A 21209-nucleotide genomic window follows, 5' to 3' on the forward strand; every position below is an offset into this window, starting at 1 on the left:
TCCTGTGAACATCCTGTCGGTTAATTGTTAGGCGTTGTCTTGTCTGGTGATGTTGCAACATTGAGTGGCATGACGACTACGATTGTTTGAATGCCAATTGCAATTGACGCAGGAAACGTATCGGCCCATTCATGGATCTGTTGCAAGTTGTGCAAAAGTGCTGAACCACAGAATAGTTGGATCGTACGCAAAGCCAAAAGTTTAGAGGTCAAAGTGAGTTCACCAGTAAAAGCTAGACAAATTTCATCCAAAAGCCCACCCAATATTCCATGCTATTTTAAAAGTTGCACTCATGGGTTAAAAATTTTCGGTCTTGCTGTTTTTTGTTTTTTTTTAACAATAGCACGTGCATATTCCCCACCCCTGCTTGAAACAAATAGTACCAAGTATCAATCGTGTTTCTAATCCTTCAGAAATCTTACATGAAGAGATAAGATAGCGCTACTTCAAAATGGCGACTTGTGCTTTTAAGAACATACGAGTAGAATCGCCCACAAAAGGCAACATTGGAGCGACGAGCAAGTGGAGTGAACGGGTGAATGGAATAAACTAAAGAAAAATAACGATGCATTTAATTTAGATCAACAAATGCCATGGAACATAAACATATGTACAAGCTCCAAAAAACAAAACGTAAAAACACTTCTCCTGATGCCCACACTTCTTAAGTTTTCACCCTTCCCCAAAATCCAAAATAAAATGTTACGAGTTAAGAAAATATCGATTATTCTAACATGGTTGTGTCATGGGCTCTCTCTCTCTCTCTCTCTCTTCTCCAGTTCTTCTTCATCTCTTTTCAGTAAGGGTGTTGGGTGTTGCTGTTCTGTCCCGCTGGCCTGTGTCCTGACCCAAAGCCCCCCCCCCCCCCCTCCCCGGATGTCCCCCACCCCCCCGAGGCGTGGCATTGAGTCAAAAAGGGTGACTGGAAGGAAAAAGGCGGCTGAGGTCACAGCTCGTCGCGGTCCCGTCTGAGGATGGTGTAGCGTGTCTCGCTGGGCGCCAGTTTTAGGAAGGAGCTCTGCGGGGGTTTGCTGGCCGCGTCGCCCCCGATCTCCTGCTGACAACAAACACAAAGGGCTAAGCAATTTTTTTTTTTTTTTAAAAAAAGCTGACTTTGCATGAGCAACCGAAAAAAAGTTTCTTTGAGGAGTGACGTTCCAAATAGTCATCAATCATCTTTCCCATTGAAATGAATGGAAATGCCAAAAACGGACAATAACACTCCCTAACATTGCACTTTTATCAAAACAGAGAAATGCCGATGAGAATTGTCTAGTCTAAACACAGCATTCTGATTAATATTGTGTTTGAGGAATACGAGTTTAGCAGCAAAATCGACATATTTTATCCATCTCAGGGGGCGGCCATTTTGTCACTTGCTGTCGACAGTTAGTAGATGATTTCCATCCACACATTTTTATTTGAATTTTCAAGAAATTCGAAAAAGGGTCCAAAATTCGCTTATTAGTTTTTACGCTTGAAGGGGGTGTATTTTGAAACGTATCGAAAAAAGGAAAATACGAATTTTGGCGATGGAAACAGGTTTTGCGAATAACCGCTAGCAAGACGTTGACCGGATAATACGTCACACCTACGTTTATAGTCCCAAAGCAATGTTGGACGATAAAGGTATATTTGCGAAACAGAAATCTTTTTGGTATTAAAGAAGCAAATAATAATGCAATTTTAGATGGAAAACGGCAAAGAAACGCTACGGTTTAGCAAGAATTACAAAAGCAAACTCATACGACGTCAACGCACGGCGCAGTCGCTTCCTGTTCTTCTTCTTCTTTTAAATTACTAGTGGATCACATCTCTATGGTGTATTCCGCCACCTACAGCGGCTGAGTCCTCTCTCAATATTCGCAAAAGAAGAACAGATGAAAACGGTCACATGTCCGTTTTGCGCATTTTCAGTTAATTCGCTTAGAAATTTGAAACAATTGGGTGGAAAGTTGGAAACCTGACTAATGACCTCACAGTTGCTCAGGGATCAGGTAATGACCAATCATGGTTCAGCTTGTAATGTCACATGACCAAACCCCGAAAATATTTGAGCCGTGATTGGTTGTTCCACCTGAGCCTTTAGAAACAAGTCATTTTCAGCCACCAGCAAGTGGCAAAATGGCCGCCACCTGCTGCTTAATTCATAATCCACAAATCGTCAACTGTGCTGTGAAGAACTTTTATGTCCATTTTTTGTCATTTTTTACGTTTAGGGAGTGAAACTGAATACAGACATTCCCCCAAAATAAAAAATAAAGAAAAAAAATGGACATAAGTGTTTTTTACAGGATAGCTACGAAATGCAATATTAATTAAAATACCGTGTTTAGACTAGTAGGGCGTGTAGAACATATATTATTGTAAAGAACATTTTTTACTTTTCTTTAAATGTCAACGCTACAACACCGATGCCACCCATTGGCCAGTCTATGCACATTTTCCATTGTTTGCGTTAGCATTGTTCGTTAGCATTAGCTAAACAGACATTCTACTAAGGCTAAGCGACACGCTTGTTTGAAAAATTGATATTAGCTTCCTAATAACACTATCACAAGCAGTTTCCTCTTCTTACAAGCCATTCTAAGGGCCGTTTGCGTTAGCATTGTTCGTTAGCATTAGCTAAACAGACATTCTACTAAGGCTAAGCGACACACGCTTGTTTGAAAAATTGATATTAGCTTCCTAATAACACTATCACAAGCAGTTTCCTCTTCTTACAAGCCATTCTAAGGGCCGTTTGCGTTAGCATTGTTCGTTAGCATTAGCTAAACAGACATTCTACTAAGGCTAAGCGACACGCTTGTTTGAAAAATTGATATTAGCTTCCTAATAACACTATCACAAGCAGTTTCCTCTTCTTACAAGCCATTCTAAGGGCCGTTTGCGTTAGCATTGTTCGTTAGCATTAGCTAAACAGACATTCTACTAAGGCTAAGCGACACACGCTTGTTTGAAAAATTGATATTAGCTTCCTAATAACACTATCACAAGCAGTTTCCTCTTCTTACAAGCATTCTAAGGGCCAATTACGAGCAAACAAATAAAGTGACAATACTGTGAACGCAGCGTGACGCAGAGCCAATGATTCTTACGCAGCATGACAAGAAGCACAATAGATCCTTCCGCGTGTCCATGCCAAGAGCTTGCTAACACTATCACTAGCAGTTTCCCGTTTCTTAGACGCCATACCGAGGGCTAATTAAGAACAACAACAAAAAGATACGGTAACTTAGGAGCAAAGCGTGACGCACAGGGCCAATAATGGCCACGCCGCACGAGAAGAAAGACAAAAGAACCTTCCGCGTCTCCACGCCAAGAATATTTGTGAATCGAAAATAGTACGTACATTTGTTGATTAGTGTTCATGCAATGGGAGGTCTTTATATTGTTTTGTCATTAGCTTGTGTTTGGTAGCTGAGAGGCTATCATGTCAAGTGTGTATCCAGACCTGTCCGGGCGTAATATCTGTGGGGTCCGGACCGTGGTGGAACTCCCGGTGTAGTTTTCCGGAGTGAAGGTCCAGCACGAACTGTTTCAGCTTGCCAGGAATACTAGAAAAAAAAAAGAATCGGCACAAAAACGTCCTGAATCGCAGGGACATTCCGCCACGTCGCATTCCACGCATCCGGTCCGACTCGTCGGAAAGGACAATGAGAGACTCTGGTGACACGATGCCGCATGAATCCATAAAGCATCTTATTGATGACAGGTCATGAGCGGCCGTCGCGTTTACGCGGACGGCGCCCGCTGGAGCTTGTGTGTGTGTGTGTGTGTGTGTGTGTCTAGCATTAGCGCATACATACAACATACGCTGCGCTAATGCAATTTCAAGCTGTGTGCCAAACGCAGCGCTGATGTGATGCAATTAGGCCCGGCGAGGCCGGTCAGTCCTCGGGGCTTGTGTCTGTGTGATCGGGCTCTGATTGGGGAGGGTGGGGGCAGAATAAATAAGAGCACATTTGATTAGAATGGATTAGCTTAGCACTTATTGCCCGCGCCAAATCATGTCACATTAGCACTGCTGTCCTGGCCCATTCGGAACGGACACGTTTGAAAAGGGCCTGACACTTTTTGGCTGGTGCGCAATAGCGGATTACACTGCGTCTGTGTGTCATAAATGCTTCTTTATTAAGGGGGATGAGCAAAATGGTGGCTCGTGACATCATTAAGCATATAGAGGAGGCACTAGTCGTATTTGTGGTCAGCTATCATTAGATTTACTTCATCGGTTTGACGAGATGGGATTATTGCAATGACACTGGTGCACACGTTCTACTGGATGCCAATTGAACATAAAAAAAAAAATCTTTTTATTTCAACTTTTTTGTAGGACACACTCACACAGGTCAAAATATTAGGGACATTCATATAATACTATGAGCTTCATACAAGAGTTACAAAAGGTAATTTAATTTAACATGATTATTATTGCGGCTTTACGGTAGTTTACAGTAGAGTATAGGACCTAACTTCTTGCCTATATAGGACAAAAAAAGTATTAAAAGTCGATTAAGTAACAATAACTTAACTTGTGCAGTTTTTTGCCAGTGTAATAATATATAACCACAATAGTAAATTATTAAAACAATATCTTTGTATCAATCAAAACTGAGTGTGTCTAATGTTGTGGCTTTATTTTTAGTACATTAAAAAAAATGTTTTCATCAACCTTGTTTTTGCTTGTTGGCGGGCATGTCAGAAAAAAAACAACAACACTTAATTTTAATTTTTAACAGAAAATCCAGAAATTTTTAAAATTGTTTACAAGATTTATGCCATTTTCATCTTTCTCAGTGAAAAATGACCAAAAACAATCAACAAATGAAACAATTGGGGGTGCAAATAATTTTAGTAATCAATTAACTCTTTGACTGCCAGACGTTTTCAGAAAAGGAATACCGTGGGTGCCAGCCGATTTAAGCATTTTTGACTGATCTTTCAAGGTCCACAGAAAATTATGTGTTTGGACTATGGAAACACACATACTACCAAATGAAAGATTGGACTCTCATCTTTAATCAGAAAAAAAAAGTTTGTTTCTACCTTATTCCGTTTTTCAGTAATCAACAATAGAAAATGGTTAGTTTCACCTCTGTTTTGAAAAAAAAACGTCTTTTAACGTCTTTGGCACTCCTCCATATGATTTTACTAAACGTTATTTAACGTTTTTGGCAGTCAAAGAGTTAATCTGCCAATTACCTTTTCAATTATTCAGCTAAAATACCATTTAATTTTCATCCCTGTATTAAAAAACAGGACATTATGTCAAACTGAGAAATGCAAACAAATTGAGTAAGATTCACTTACTGGTTTTAGCAACAACAACAAAAAAAGTACAAGCAGGTGGTCAATTACTATTTACTACTTACGTTGTTTTGTTTTTTTAATTAAAAACAAAGATAATCAGTCTGCTTTCATGAAGGACCGTTGAGAAGCTGAAATTCTTAGGATTTGGACAATTTTTACTCAAATAGTTGTTGATTAAACCAGGACTATTTATGCTTGGCAAAAGCCCACAGTGAGAAGCAAGAAGAAAAAAAAAAATCAGTCGGTCGGTACTTACTTGAGGTCTTTATAGTCGGGGAACACATACATGTGCCTGAACGAGTCGATGGCGATGACGGGACAGTCGGCAGGCGTCTTTTGGATATGCAGGAGAGGGTGGCGGAATTTGTCGCAGTCGGCGTGCAGGAAGTTGATGGACCCTGAGCACCACACAGAGAAAGGTCAGACAAACATTAATGGTCGATTTCATGGATCCTCAAATCTCTTTGACCGCCACCCATAAGGACCGGGTAGATATGAAACCTTGACTGACCCGGTACTACTACTACAAAAAAAAAAAAGCCACATTTATCCTCAGTGGTAATGACACACGGTAACATAAAAGCAACCCAAAAAAAAGGAGAAATATGCCCTCCAGTATTTACTTCTTGGTAAGGAGCCATTTTATTCAAGAGGAGACTGAGGGCAGAAAGAAACGTGTAGCAAAGTGGAGACTGCGATCAATGGAAAAGGGGCTTCTGTTGTGAGTAACTGCGAAAGCATCGCCACATTAAAGACACGAGTCAAAATGAAACAAAACCACAAAAGGAGAACGAGGCTCTCGCGAGTACTTCTGAGGAAGGAGACTCATTTTATTCAAGAGCCGACGGCGGGCAAAACAAAAAGTGGCAACTGGACTGAAACAATGTAGTGGCAAAGCACATGTTGGCATTGAGTGCACATTTCTCATTTGTAGACTTTAGAGATGCAACTAACAATTATTTTAACACATTCTCTCTGTCATAGTTGTCAATTACATTTTTTCATTAAAGATGGCGGAACATCTGACGTTGCTAAGGTGAAAGTTACAAACGTGGAAACTTTACAACCGCCACTTTAGATATGAGATCAACACAGTTTGTTGAAAAACAGACGAATTTTGCGCAAACTACTTTTTTTTTCTACTGCTGAATATAAAAGAAAGAACACAAAAAGGCTTCTTTTTTTAATTTATTTTTTTAGCTTTTTCTAATGAAAGGAGAGTCCATTCCTTCATTTGGTAGATTTGGCGTTTGACATACAAAATGCTCTAAAATGTGAAATAGTGAAATAAATACCGGTAATTAATTCATCTGCCCATTATTTTGTTGATTAATAGATTTATGTGATGTAATTTCCATCCTTATATTAACTCATTCACTGCCATTGATGACTATTGATGTCAAAAATTCGTTTGAACTATTCATATTAGTTCAAAACTTTTTTTCCACTTTTGTTAACAATAGTATGAAAACTCAGAATTTTTTTTATAGTACATTTAGAACAGATATAAAATGTGTGATTAATCGTGAGTTAACTATTGAAGTCATGTGATTAAATACAATTGAAAATTGTAATCGCCTGACGCCCCTAATTTTTAATAATCTGTTTCTTTTTTCAAAAAAAAGATTATTAAAAAAAATGTCTAGGTTTTCATACTCTTGTTAACAAAAGTGGAAAAAAATGTTAAACTAATAGAAATAGTTCAAATGAATTTTTGACGTTTATAGGCGTCAATGGCAGTGAATGAGTTAAAAAAAAAACAGATATTAGAAATTGACAGTGTAGAAAAGGCACAAACAAATGAATAAGATTCAGTTCCTGGTTTGGTCTGTAACATATCAGAAAATGTGTAGAAATGTTAAAAAAATGAATCAAAATTTTTCAAAGTAAAAGCAGATACAGTGAAAAAATGGGGATTGATATTTACTTGAAAAATCTAGTAAAGTTTGTTCATATCAGAAATTCTAGTTAAACTGTAAAATGTACTAGGAATTTCTGAGTGCATTAACCTTTAGTTAGCTTTTTCAAGTAAATATCACTCCCCATTTTTTGCAGTGTATATGCAAAAGCCTCATTTTGATTCAATACAATCAATTGAATTAGGCCATTAATCAAATAATTTAAAATCGAGTCATTGTCCAATCTCTTTACAGTGAGCTATGCTTCCATTTCTGCCGTGTTCATATCTGACGCAGTAAATCTTTCTGCAAAAAGTCATATTCATCACAAGGCCCTATTAAAAAAAAAAAAAAAAAAAGACAATCTCACCTTTCTCGCTGATGAGCTGACGAGCTACTTCCTGCTGGAACTTCTCTAAGCTCTCATCGTCTTCTTTGAGATGAAACAAGATGAGGAAAGGGATGCCCTCTTCAGTGAGCTCCTGTAACACAAGACAGATTGTTTTAAAGATGATGTCATCCATCAGAAGATGTCACTATTGAAGATTGTGGGGCGGTCAAACCTCTCCGTTTTCAAAGGTGATCTCCCTGACCAGAGGCACACACTTGTCCTGAGTCCAAGCGTAGCTCAGGTCAAAGTTGGTGAGGGAGCCGAGGTAGACCATGTCCGGCGAGTTCTCCCCAACCGGTTTGTAGATGACGTTGTCCCCGCTGAAGCGCTCAGACTCGGACACGGGCCTGGAGGGCGGGAACATCCAGATCAAGTTGACACCTGGAGCCATTGCGGGAAGGGGGCTTAGCGGGGTGTTGACTCACCCGAAAACAGCCGAAAAGACGCAGTCATCTCGCAGGATGTTGGAGACTTTTTCAAAGGTGTGGTAGTTGTCGGAGTCTTTCTTCTCAAAGTAACCAATGATGTTCCTTTTGCTCCTCTGCGGGAATAGAAAAATGATTATGAGGAGCGTGTAATCAAACTGTTGAAGATGATAATTACTAGGTATAGAACGATTATTGGCGCCGATATTTGAGCATTTTGATGACTCGGGATCTGTATTTCGGCATCTTATTTTTTAATCTGGCGGCCGATAAATGGTCAATCTAAAACCATTTTAAATTCACTGAGCTATTCATCAAAATTTTTCGTTGACTTTTTAAGATATGCTGCTGACCTTTTTTTTTTTCATTAAAACAAAGAAATGTGGAAGTTTAAAATTTCAGGTATTTTTAAATTTTGGTATTGTCTAAGGTAAAAAAAAAAACACTTCTACATTTTGAAAAATTGTTCAATAAATATGCTTTAAGACTTTACAACAAAGATTGGCATTTGCATTTTTAAAAATAAAAATATCCCCCCCCCCCTTTTTTTTTTACTGAAAATAAATATCAGCTTCAAATATCGGTTATCGGCCTCCTTGACGACGAATAATTGGCATCGATATCAGCCCTGAAAAGAACACATCAGTCTATATCTAATCTCACATGTCACAATATTGGGTTGCTACACACAAAAAAAACGAGTGATATTTGCTTGAAAAAGCCTAATAAAGGTTGATGCACTCAGAAATTCTAAAGTAAATTCTACAAGGAGTTTTAACTAGAATTTCTGATGTGAAAAAACTTTCGATTTTTTTTGTGTAGATGGTAGCAGGCCCATTTAAAATTTCTATGGGAATTTTTGTAGTAAACAACAATCAACTGGAATGAAGCAAATTTTTTTTTTTCCTATTGCAGCCTTTGTGATTTAAAAACGACTTTCTACTACATTGCAATGTCGATGAATTGTTGGGCCCCATCGGCCAGTAATGTAAACACTCGGAGCCAATGTGTGTTGATGCCGCTCACATCCACAGTCTTCAGCTCCTCCAGGGACTGGAACTCTTTCACGGGGTCAACCTGCTGCTGGCGGATGAAGTCGGCGATGGCCGCCACCGACCTCTGACCCCTGTACTCCCGCTTCATCATCATGCCGTTGCGGAACAGCTTCAGCGTGGGGTACTTGCTGATGCGGTAGCGCTGGGCGATGTCGGCTTCACGGGGGCAGAAGGCGAAGTTAGAGGAAGAAATTGATTGATGAAGAGGAGTAAAGCACGCGCGCACGCACGCACGGCTGGTGGTGGACGCCGAAGAGCGGCGGCTGTGGTGGCGGTGAAAAGGCTGAAAACACAACCTTCAGTCAGCTCGGAGCTCTGATCTCCCACATGAAAGCTGCCCCCCCGCCAGGGGTAAATATTCGCTGTGCAGACACTCCCTCCCCGTGTGTGTGTGTGTGTGTGTGTGCGCGCGCGCGCATGTGTGGCAGGTGTCAATCTCTCGGTGGGGCGTCTCTAAGCCTCCAGGCTTCACAGAAAGAAGCAGTTTTGTCATTAGTCTTCAAACAGTTTGCGGGTCATCAATAATTCCCTTTAATTTGCTTTATCTCAAAAGGATGCGGCCGGCCGGTTTGTGTCCACGCCGCGCTTTGGTGTGGCGGCCATCTTGGCCTACGTAGACCCATCAAATGTGCTGCGCGTGTGGGTTGCGAGCCCTTTCCGTTTCGCACGTATAACATGAAAGGTGCTGAACTGCTTAGAGCATTTAATCAACAACTTGCACAGGGCTAAAAAGATAGACTTGAAAGGATATCAATGTTAGTAATACGGTCATTTAATTTTCACCTCTTTCGATTGCACACATTAGATACACCAACTCGAGCTTTCCAATTAAAGTAATCTAATAAGTAAAGTGAAAATGCTCAATTTTGATTGACAGTGTCAGGAAAGTATTTTGTCTATTTCAAATAAAAGCATCCGGTATATCAGTGGAGACACGTTTCCTGATTGGTGTCTCCGAAAGTAGTGAGCAACCCACAAAGTACATAACAGTCCTTAATCAATTAAGCAATCAGAAGATGGACTAAAGATTTGTGCCCCCTTAGGGTTACCATTTTCACATTCTGAATGTGCATGGCTGTGAGTGACGTGGGTGTCAGCAAGCGAGCTGGCTGGCCGTTGTTGACTGAGTGCGTTGTGGCCACCAGCAGCTCGTGTATAAATATACTGTGATTGTTTTCTTATGGTTTAGTCTATAAAGCGATTGAAAATGCACCAGCTGCCGTGTCCATCCGTGACTGCCAGTAGGGGGGAGGGGCTTGAAAATCAATACGTTTTAACAGGCCATTGTAGGCAATATTAAATTAGCTAACATCAATACATGTGTTTTGGCAATGGTAGATGTTCTGTTGTGTTACTGTATAGAATGCACTTTAGCTCCCTTTTTAAGAGTAAAATGAGGCCAAACTTTTGGATATTCTTCTCTTTTAGACTCTTTCCTCCTGGCTCGCTGCCATCTTGGAAACTTATTTCTATGCCGAGTAGTGAATGTAACTGCCATGGAGCAAAAACGATCCCTAAAATGTTTTGAGGCAAAGATTTGACTTCAACCCTTTTTTTTAATCCAGCAAATTCTCATGTGTCAACTTTATTATTATTTTGTTTTGTGCGTGGTAAAAGTAAAAGCTGTAAATACTCACAATGTTGGTCGCAGTCGACTCGTGCAAACACCACCTGCTTGGTATCAGGGAACTCCTCCCGCATGATGTTAGACGCCTCCTCAAAGATGGGATGGAGCATCTGACTAAATCTGCACCTTGAAGGGGTGAGAAAGGGAACGCTCACACTGATTCTTTCTACCTGTAAAATCGTTGAGATTTAAACAATGTGTGTTCGTATGATATTTTTCATTGGATGAAAATCGAAATACAGTGGATCCTCCCTATCTGCCCTAAAACGGTGATTCTCAAACAAACTGTGGTCTCAATTCGGTACATTTTTATTTAACGAGTGTTTTATAAGATTATTAAATACACTTTCTAGGAATAATACATTAGTTCCATTTTTGATGAAAAGTTGGTCATGAGGTTGGTGCGTGGTTTGGAAACTGACTACAATTTTCACAACTTGGAAGTTAAAGCGTGATTGAGCCATGCAATGGTTAACTTATTTTTATACTTGTATGACAGTTAAAAAGTTACTTTGAAAATCACCTGATGCAAACAGTTCGACTTGGGTAGGATTATTTTATTGACCACTATTTCCAATGAGAATAAACATCAACAAATCGGATCTATTTTTAGTGTGAAGGAGGCTGGCGTACAGCCTCATAGTTGCCATCGCACATGCTGGCAATCATCTGGTGGAATGTCAACAATGTTGATTATCACGACAGAATTATAGGGAGCAGACAAGCCACTTACCAGTCAGCATAAAAGTTAACTAAGGAAACGCCGGCATTATCTGTAAACAAAAAAAACACACGTTCGTGTAAATGTAAATGCAGTGACAGGGTTATTAAGAGTTCACCGTTTTATAATGTCTTACTTAAGACGTCGTCAATGTTGGCCGAGTTCAGACTGGTGATTTCTGCTTGCCCGGGAGTAGTAAGGCCCATCACCTATGGAGAAACCAAACATGATTGACAAACAATGACGGGAAAAAATAAAAGAGGACTTCTGCTACGTAAACATTCATGTAAATGTTCATTCAAACAGATTGCTTTAAAAAGTGCCCAAGACATAAAACACACTATTCGCAAAATTTCCGGAGTTCATCCTAACGGAACAACACCCAAAAGCAAATAATTGTTAACAAACAATCCTTCATGTAATCATCGACAAATGTCATCATTATTTCCCACAAAGCAAACATTGGAGTGCTTAGTGTTTGTGTACTAAAGACTAAAGAATAGTTTACTGCTTATCCCGGATGTTCCAAACAAAAGTACTAAAGTGGAATGAACCCGGTTCCAAAATGCCCGGACTTACAATTGGGTTTACACAACAACAAATTTCTAAGAATTATTTCCTCAAACTATTTTCAGTTCATGGGTAGTCGGGTATCTGTTTTGTTTGTTTGTTTTTGAGCTTTTAATTAGCCCTTAGTATGTCTCCGAAGAAAGCAAAACATTTATTTTTGTGTCTTTCCGGTATAATCATTAAAACAAAGGCTTGAAATATTTCACTTTTGTGTGTGGTGAACTAATACACAAGTTTTACTTTTTCAAACTAATTATTAAAATAAATGGTCTTTCCATCGATATTAAATTTTTTTGATACCCACTCGTAGAAAACAATTGATTTCAGTTGTAACCGCTGAGTGGCACAATAGTTAGTTTAGGGGAACACACTTTTTTGCAGAGAAATACAGCTTTAAATTGTATTTTTTCTTAACAAATAATTCATCACCAGTTTAAATATGCATTTTCTGTTCACTTGGGTTGTTTTTCTCTAATAGTTACATTCGTCTGATGATTTAACACTTAAGTGGAGAAACTATTGGGGGGGGGGGGGTTTGACAAGAATGTCATAAGAGGGGGAAAACACTTTCAGGGAATTGTATTTCAGTCAACAAAACTGTTTGGAAGGCCAAAAACCGGTTAGCTTGAGAATATAAAAATGTAAATAATACAAGTACAGTAAAACTTGCTATTGTCTCCTATTAATATTTACTTAGTCATAATATATGCAATTTTATTAACGTTGTTCGGCAAATACTGATATAATTAGTGTCTGTATTCACCAAGATGTTTTCACTCTGGAATGGCACGTTTTACACACTTAGTGTTTCAAAGTGAAAACGAATTATTACATTCACTACCCAAATCGCAAAGCAAAAACATCTTTGTCTGTCTTGCAAGCATTTTTTTAATTTCCATGTTTGTTTCCCTTATTGCTACTGAAACGAACGACGAATAACGATCATATCATATTATCCATCATTGTGCTTGGTAAAAGAAAAATAACCGTGCACCCTGACTGGTCTCAGGTCAGGCACGAAGTACCAGAACAGGAGCGCCGCTCATTTCCGGGTTGTTAACCAATGAGATTGAGCCACAACAGAGGAATTCACCAACCGGCGAGCATTACTCACAGACACGAAGGAATCCATCGATAACTACATAACGTTAAAAAGATCCTCATTCTAAATACACAGATGCGTACACACACTTGTGTGTTAAACAAATTATCCCAACGAAAGGAGTACAATTTAATTTTAGCAACGATAAGGCGTGCTAACCCGAGAAATTTGGACAGTCCGCCTACGACAAGAAACTTTAAGAGAGATTTTGCCCAAAGTTTGGACATGATGCATGTTAAACAAATAACTTGCGAACTGTGTACATTAAGCCAAAGTTAATTGCAAAACCATCGGTAATGTCACTCAACATCACCGGCTAGTTTACGCAAACAGTTTATGCAAAACGATAGCTAAAACTTCCGTCCGCAGAGTCATCCTGCCAAAGTCAAAGTGAATGAGAAGTTTGGCACATTAATCACTGCAACAATAATTACAAAAAAAGCCATGTTTAATGGCAACACAGGCTGTTCGGTTGGCTAGCAGCTAGCCTGGCGGGCTAGCAGTCCTCAGCTAAAGTTAGCTTGCTTGGTAACTCTAATCAACCGAGTGTCATTTGCAGCGATGAGAGGAACGCGCTTACCAGCAGTATGACGCAAATGATGCGGTCACAGAGAAAAGGTAATATTGCTGATAGTTTCATCGTATTATAGAATATGTGGAGGTGGAGGTGTTGGTGCGGTTGAGTCGTCCCTGTCTGCTTCGACGCCGCTCTTTGCTGCTGCAGCTGCCAGCAGGAACAGCGGCGAACCGATCTCGTGGTGACCACGGAAACGACGGAGAAACTTCCGGTCAATCGTAAGGTCTTGTGGGAAATGTAGTTCAAACACAAACACAAAACATGGATCCTTGCTAGTTAAAAAACTACAAACATGGTAACAATTGAAAGTTAATGGGAATTGTAGTGTTTTGTAATCATTACAGCAAACGGGACGCCCTGGAAGAAAAGTTGAGCGTTTGGGCATTGAAAGGTAAACATAGCATTACAGTAACAAAGCTTAGTGGATTATTTAATGGAATGTTAGCAGGTTATTATGACGGACATTTATACGTGTCACTTATTGGTTTGATATTTTATACACTTATGACAATTTTCATTGAACGGGACGAGTTGCATCATTTTAACGTGGCTTTTTTGGAAACTTTTAAAAAAAACTCCTGAATTCGAGGTCGTTTTGTGATGCTCAGCGTGAAAATGCCTGATGCTTGTCAAATTTAACACCTCAACAGTCTTGATGTTATGGAGTACACTTGGACACATTTAGAGGCAGACAGTAAACTTGAACAGAGTGGACGTGTCTGTTTATTCATTACAATTTGTGTGTTTAATTCGAAGGTGGTAGCACGGTGACAAGTTTGCATGTTCTCCCCCATACTGTATACTTGCGTGGGTTGTTTACTGGTAATCCAGCGTCCTACCACATTCCCAATAACATTCATGCCTAATGAGGGCAAGTACGATAGAAAATGGATGGATGGAGGTCCAGGGTGGGTAACCTACTGCGCTCAGGCGGATATCATGAAACTCGTCATGTAATTATAAAAACAAACATCTCAGAAGAACTGTTCAGAAATTTAATGTGGCTTACATTTGTTGCTGTCACTGAGTGGGAACAGAACCTAGTACACAGGTCAGTAATGTGAAAATGTGATTTTGGTGAAATAGTGCTTCCTTAAACCTGTAAAGACTAAGAGTTTATTAATTATCTTAGAGTATTTATTGAGTGTAGTATTACAGTCTCACACAGTAACAGTGTCATTCTGGCAGTTCATCGTGTGAGCAGGTGGGCTTTCTCAATATTTGATTGATCCTCTTTCCTGTTACCCAGCAGGATGAGGGATCAGTACAGGTAGGGGGGCATGGACTTGCACCCAACTACGATGAACTGACCTGGGAAGCATCTGCTGAAGCACCCCTTTCAATGCAAATATGGTAAGAATCTGACACAGAATGAGCAACAGTGCTCTTATTTTATTTTGTGGGTTGACATCCTTAAAAGTCAGTGGTTAGTTATGAGATTGCCGGCCCTCTCTGATGCCAGATTGGGTTACTCTCCCAAGAGACAAAATCAGTCAAGACTATAACAAAACCTAATTATGTGACCTGTTACAGCCTAATTGTTAAGGAGATTAACTAGAATGTTGAATTGAATCCCTGCATTAATATTTGATGGGCTCAAGCTGTCTGTTGGGGGTTCACAGTGTGTGAGCGACTCACAGATGGAGAAGTTGGAAGATTTATCTCACACTTCCTCTTTTTGTTGTTTGTGTCACATATGATGTGGTTATAATTTATTTTTATAATAGAGGAATTTAAAACATAGCTTTAATATGCAATATAAAAGTAGATTAATAACAATAACAATAAAAAATGGCAACATTTAATTAGCGGAATGAGATCGTTTCAGACACAGTGTTAATTAGATTGAATACACCTATTCAATATCTACTCTGATGGTTACATAATGTAATCCCCTATCAAGGAACTGATTACTCTTAAATAGATAAAAGTAGCATTGTAACGTGATACAAGGCTTAAACAGTAGCATTTTTTTTTAAATCTGACATATAGCTGAAAATAGCTTTTGAAGACGTTCTCGTTATCATTTGTACACCAGTTAAAAACTGCCACTCAAGCCATTCTTAAATTCAGGGTAGGCTAGTAATATTTGTCCTAAGTGGATATTATTGGTAATCTTGTCCCTTCTCTCAATATATTCATTCATTATAGTCATTTTAAAGCACCCTCACAATTCTTCTCTTTTCAGTTTTCCCGTCTTTACCATTTCGCATTGATTTTTTTGTTTGTTTTTCCAGCTGATTATGTCCCTCTACTGTGATTCGCCGGTGGGCACGTTGCTCTCTGCACTTTAATTGGACATTTAATTAGATCACAGTTTTAGTCCAATTAGACTCCGAGGTGTGGGGGAGAGGGAACGGAAGGGCGAAGAGGAAAAAGTCCCCAAGCTGATCTCGGTCTCCCTTCCTCTTTCTCCTTCTTCATCTGTCTTTTTCTGTCTGCCACGCCGTCCCTCTCCCGTCCCTCCTGAGGGCTGCTCATTAGTGATATAATGGGAGGACACAAAACACACAGCTCCCCCTTACTCTCCAAGTGACTCAAACAGCATCTGAAGCACACAGTCACGAGGCTACGGGGACCTTTGCGACTCACTTTTGTACACATCTTGTGCTTTTCTTTTTGTTTAATAATATTCGCTGGCAAGCTGAATCCTTGATGTTACAGGCAAACTAGTTTATGGTCTGAGGCTTTGATTTACACTGCTTGACAGGCTGCCACTCACCGCAGTATTGACCTGCAAACGCAACACAAACATCAACAACATGCCGGGCAGAACTCGTATCGACTCAGTGGAAAGCTTCAGTATGATATCACAGCACCTCACGGGGCCCGAGATCAACTTGATTACCAGTAACACTAATGCATGTGTCACTCAAATGCAAGCCTATTAGTTTAAGCTTCTCTTTAGTTTTGACCTCTCCAAGAGCACAAAAGAGAGTTATTGTTTTGATCACAGTTTATTTGTCACTTAATTAGCAAGAGTATGCAAATATCACCCTGACAATCTTCATTTAGCTTGTAATAAATAAAAAAAAATCATATGATCTATAAGCCAATTAATTTTAATGGTAATGTTGTAAGATTAGCTTGAAATGATGTTTAACAGTTTTTGATATATTTGCAGTTTAAATTACTATTATCGGTAATTATAAACAAAAACATCTTCTTTTCGTAGGATATCAGTTGTTCATGTTTTTTACTGCAGGGTTTAGAGTGCCACCTTAAAAAACTTGATCTAAAAAAAATAGTAGAAATTATTTATTTATTTATTTTTACATTTACAAAAAAAAAAATTAAATTAATTAACTATTTACATTTAAAAAGTAGTAATTAAATATTCAAAAGTTGTCAGAAAAAGAGAGACGAAAGGTCGATGAATACGTTTTTAAGTGTTAATTTGTTAAATGTACAAATGGGTAGAGGAAAAACAGAAAATTACCATAAAATGTCCATGAAATTGCCAAAAATGTCAGAGAATTTAATTGAAAAAAATGCAGAAAACAAAATTTTCAAAAATTGACCCCCCAAAAAGTCGGGAAATGTATTTATTTATTTAAAATAGCCATAAAATTTCCAGAGAGAGGCAGAAAATGACCATAAATATGTCCATACAATTTTCAAAAATTTGACAGAAAGTGAGAAAAGTCTAAAAATGTATGTAAAACAAAGTATGAAGGAAAAAAAATCCCAAAACGGAAGAATGAAGGTAGAAGAAAATGAATCTCAAACCATATGTTGCATTTTTTTGTGTTATGGCGCATCTCTAATTAGCTCTCGGGCCCTTAGTACATGAGTCTAACACTAACATGCTGCTTTGGTCATCACAATGTTCAAATATTTTGCGGCTCCAGACAGATTTCTTATTTATTTGGCCTAAAATGGCTCTTCTGACAAAAAAGGTTGCAAACCCCTAAACTAGTGATACTTGTACCACATTTTTAACATCACAGCTGTATACTATATTGGCGATGCTCTTAATTAAGGATTGTAACAAGATTTTACGTAGATTTTACCCACGCCCCACAATGGAAAATAGGATCGATGGAAGCAAATTAAAATTATACAGTCCACTTGTGTGTCCGCAACCCTTTGGCTCTAGCACTCCTCCTGCAACCAAGGACCAAGATTATAAATGAATTCTCAATCATTCTTTATCAATTAATCATTGCATGCCCGTTCACAAAATGGACCGCCCATCTGTTCGTAACATCTTGCATCATCCTGACACAGGAAGTAGCATTCAAACTAACAAACAGATGGACAATACAGATACTAGTGTACAAGTGTTCCCTTTTTGCTAACTGTTTTGCCTTGGCTGAGGTCTGCTTTACTGAGTTCTAGTTTAATAAGTACTGTTCCTAACGTGTAGCTCTAAGCAAAAACAACAATGTGCCTCAGTGGGCAAAGACGCATGTAAACACACACACCCAGATGTATGCGGATATGCACACACTCCGTGTCTCAGAGGACACAAGTCAAACTGTGTGTACCTCGAGGAGTCTCCTGAGGTCATCCACCTCTACGGCGTCCCTTCACGCGCACACACCACCTCAGTTCCCGCTCTAGATCTGCATGTATTGGACCGACAATGCAGTAGGCAGGGGTGTTATGGCCACAGGCATCACTACCTGACCCCCTGCTTTGTGGCTGTTTGACTGACAGCTGTGGTCCCGCCTAATTGCATTACCCTCCCAGGTGATTGGCTCACACCCGGGGGGCTCATTTGTCAGGATGCATCGGAGTAATGATGTAAATTAGCAGATATATATGTCACTCAGCCTTCTAGCGCCCTGCTGATTGGCCCCGCTGTGCTGGCGGGCCCGGCCCCCCAGCCGAGGGAGTCAGCTCATTGGTCTTTGGGGGATCGAGGATGTCCCCCAGAAATAGGGCTTTGCGGATCGGGCATCCCTGTGGGCTAATATTATCCGTCATCCCACCTCTTTACCTGTCAGTCAAATCGCAGGGACGGATCCCTGCAGCTTCTATCTGCTATCAGATACACGCCCACCCCTAGAGAGCCACGTAGGTGGTATAGGCACCTTTAAGAGCCTCGTGTTGGCGCAGGCCCTAAACTGTCAGAAAATAGGCTTATATAAAAGTGTGTGTGCGTGTGTTACCTATAATAGAGCGAAAGGCCACAGGCTTCTCTGCCGTTTTCCCACTGCTTACCCAGCGTGCCTTAGTTTTGCCCTCTATGAAAACCAGACTCCTTCACAAAGCTCAAACATATAGACTCAAATAGACACACACACGCACACACTTTGGGTCCACCTTGTGTGTATAGCACTCCTGTCGAGTTTTTAAAAGGCTTGAACAAAGTGTAGCTTCTTTGTTAAACTTGTTGTATGTACACAAGAGGGATTATGAATAAAGAATAAATAATGTCAGCATCAGCATGAATCGATACCCTTACAGATAAACAATCAGTCGGCCCGGCCCTCGGCCCGTGATCAATGCTTTACTCTGAGTTATTGTCTTCATATTAACAAGTGAAGTGCTCCCTGAGGAACGCGTGTGAATGGGAAAATGAGCCCGCCGCAAAGCTCTCAACAGGACCCGGCCGTTGTTTTTACAACCTCCTTTGTTTGAGTCCAGACGCGCCATCTCAAAAGCCTTTTTGGACAATTTTGGATTCACTGTAGGTGTTTCCAAAACACTCGGGTCCTCATGAAACTCTAATTGCCTCCTCTCACTGACCTGAATGTCCCTCACATCAATTGACTTTATCGATGCGTGTGTCCCCCATGTCCGCGGCAGCTGAAATTCAGATTTTATTTTTTTTTGTATTCCCCTCTTGCATTTAAGATTATTCATAAATCAATTTATGTGTTTATAGTAGCAGCTGGGGATGTTGATATTGACTCGGAGGTCAAAATAAGTCAAGAAAAGTCAAAAGTAAGTTTTAATGAGCTCCTGTCATAGTGGAAAATAATCCGTTTGATACCAGAAGCATGAGTAGACTTCATATTGAGAAAAGTACAGTGCTTGTTTTTTGCTCCTTGTCATATAAAAAATGTCACAATAACAAATAGGGATTGAAAATGAGATAGGGGAAGTCAACCTAAAAAAAAATCTTTACAATAATATGTTCTTTGCAGCTCTACTAGTCTAAACACGTTATTCTGATTAACCTTGCATTTGTGGAATGTGAATGAAGCAGCAAAATCTACCTCTGAGGGCGGCCATTTTGTTGCGACTGAAAATGACATCACAGTTGCCCAGGAGCTCAGGTAACGACCAATCATGATGCAGCTTGCAAATGTCACATGCCCAACTCAGAAAACATGTGAGCCATGATTGGTTGGTCTGATCCCATAGGCACTGTGATGTCATTTTCAGTCGACAGCAAGTGGCGAAATTGCCACCCACTGAAATGGATACAAATGAAACGTCCTCCATCAATAACGACCATATTGGTCATTTTACCATGCACCAAAATACAACGAAGTATCACGTATTGTAGTGTAGCAATTTCTATCGATCATTTTAAATAGCGAAAGTAATACAAAATTGAGACTCGAACCCGGATCGTCTGGTCGGAAGACTAACGTCTAACTTACTACAGTCTAGTAATGATCCTAGTGTTAATTTTTTGTGTTGACGTGTATGTCAATTCGCCGTCACGAACTAATGGTTGGAGTTAGGATGAGGCTTTCAGTCAGGTTGTACAGTACATGTTACGTCTTTACATGGGACACTAATGGTTGAGATTAGGAAAAGGCACAGTGTGTCAGTTTAGTGTGTCACTAAACTAAAACACGTAACACAAATGTATGTGGTCGTATTTATTGGGAAGACTGTCTCTACAAATGGGTGGATTTTGCTGCTTAATTCACTACTACTTGGAGCACATAGAACATTTTATTGTAACAAATTTTTTTGGGGTTGACTTCCCCTTTAAATACTATTCTAGCTGTCTAGCCGATACAGAAGCATCAAATTGTTGGCATTGTTTTAGCTAGGCAGAGTTCAAAGTAATTGGTCCAAACATTATCTATTTATAACAACAAACGACTTGTATCTTTGTTCATCTTTCTATGCAAGTGACTTATAGTGACAGACAGAACAAATTAATGATCTTCTCGTGTGTCTTCTTTTTGTGACATATTTGTTTGATGTTGTGCCGTGAGATTTTTCTAACTTAAAAAATGTGTGCCTTGGGCTCAGTCAGTAAAGGTTGGGAATGACTGCAGTAGGCCAGTGTTTGTCAAACTGTGCCTGCAAAAACAAACTTCATTTAAAAGTCTTTTCCCCTAAAAACTGTGTGGTGCTATAAACGGATTTTGTAATTGATGCTGTATTAAATTGAAAACTGGAAATCTGAGTGTTTCATCTGTTACGAATGCACAGTTGCTATTTTGGGATATTTCCGCACGTGTTAGACATTAGAATGTGCATTGCTGACTAATCAGTGTCAATTAGCGCTAGGTTTAGATGTTTGTGGCGGATTTCAGTAAAAGCCCGGTAAATAAAAAAAATTCTCAGGGCAAATAACTCCCCGTGACACGGCACATGTGCCAAACACACAAG

General features: G+C 39.6%; 2 protein-coding genes across 6 annotated transcripts in view; one reads left to right on the forward strand and one right to left on the reverse strand.

Moving 5' to 3' along the window:
* Positions 1-877: 877 nt before the first annotated feature.
* On the reverse strand, positions 878-13861 carry erp44 (endoplasmic reticulum protein 44). Its single transcript, XM_077574996.1, has 11 exons — positions 13683-13861; positions 11567-11639; positions 11443-11482; positions 10720-10835; positions 9054-9238; positions 8028-8143; positions 7775-7949; positions 7582-7693; positions 5570-5711; positions 3455-3557; positions 878-1054 (listed from the first exon to the last, which is right to left on the reverse strand). Exons 1-11 carry the CDS (start codon positions 13740-13742, stop codon positions 947-949), a joined length of 1230 nt encoding a protein of 409 aa, XP_077431122.1. The 5' UTR covers positions 13743-13861; the 3' UTR covers positions 878-946.
* A 148-nt stretch (positions 13862-14009) lies between these two features.
* invs (inversin) overlaps positions 14010-21209 on the forward strand; it is a 31494-nt gene continuing 24294 nt past the window's right edge. For 3 of the 5 annotated variants that reach the window (XM_077576469.1, XM_077576465.1, XM_077576470.1), the window contains exons 1-2: positions 14010-14070; positions 14929-15032. In XM_077576469.1, coding sequence (XP_077432595.1) covers positions 15030-15032 — 3 coding nt within the window. In that variant the 5' untranslated portion in view covers positions 14010-14070; positions 14929-15029. Of the gene's footprint in view, positions 14071-14714; positions 14731-14928; positions 15033-21209 lie in introns of those variants that run through there. The other 2 variants (XM_077576467.1, XM_077576468.1) reach the window with 2 other exon arrangements.

The sequence above is a fragment of the Vanacampus margaritifer genome, chromosome 9, assembly GCF_051991255.1.
Source record: "Vanacampus margaritifer isolate UIUO_Vmar chromosome 9, RoL_Vmar_1.0, whole genome shotgun sequence".
Lineage (NCBI taxonomy): Eukaryota > Metazoa > Chordata > Actinopteri > Syngnathiformes > Syngnathidae > Vanacampus > Vanacampus margaritifer.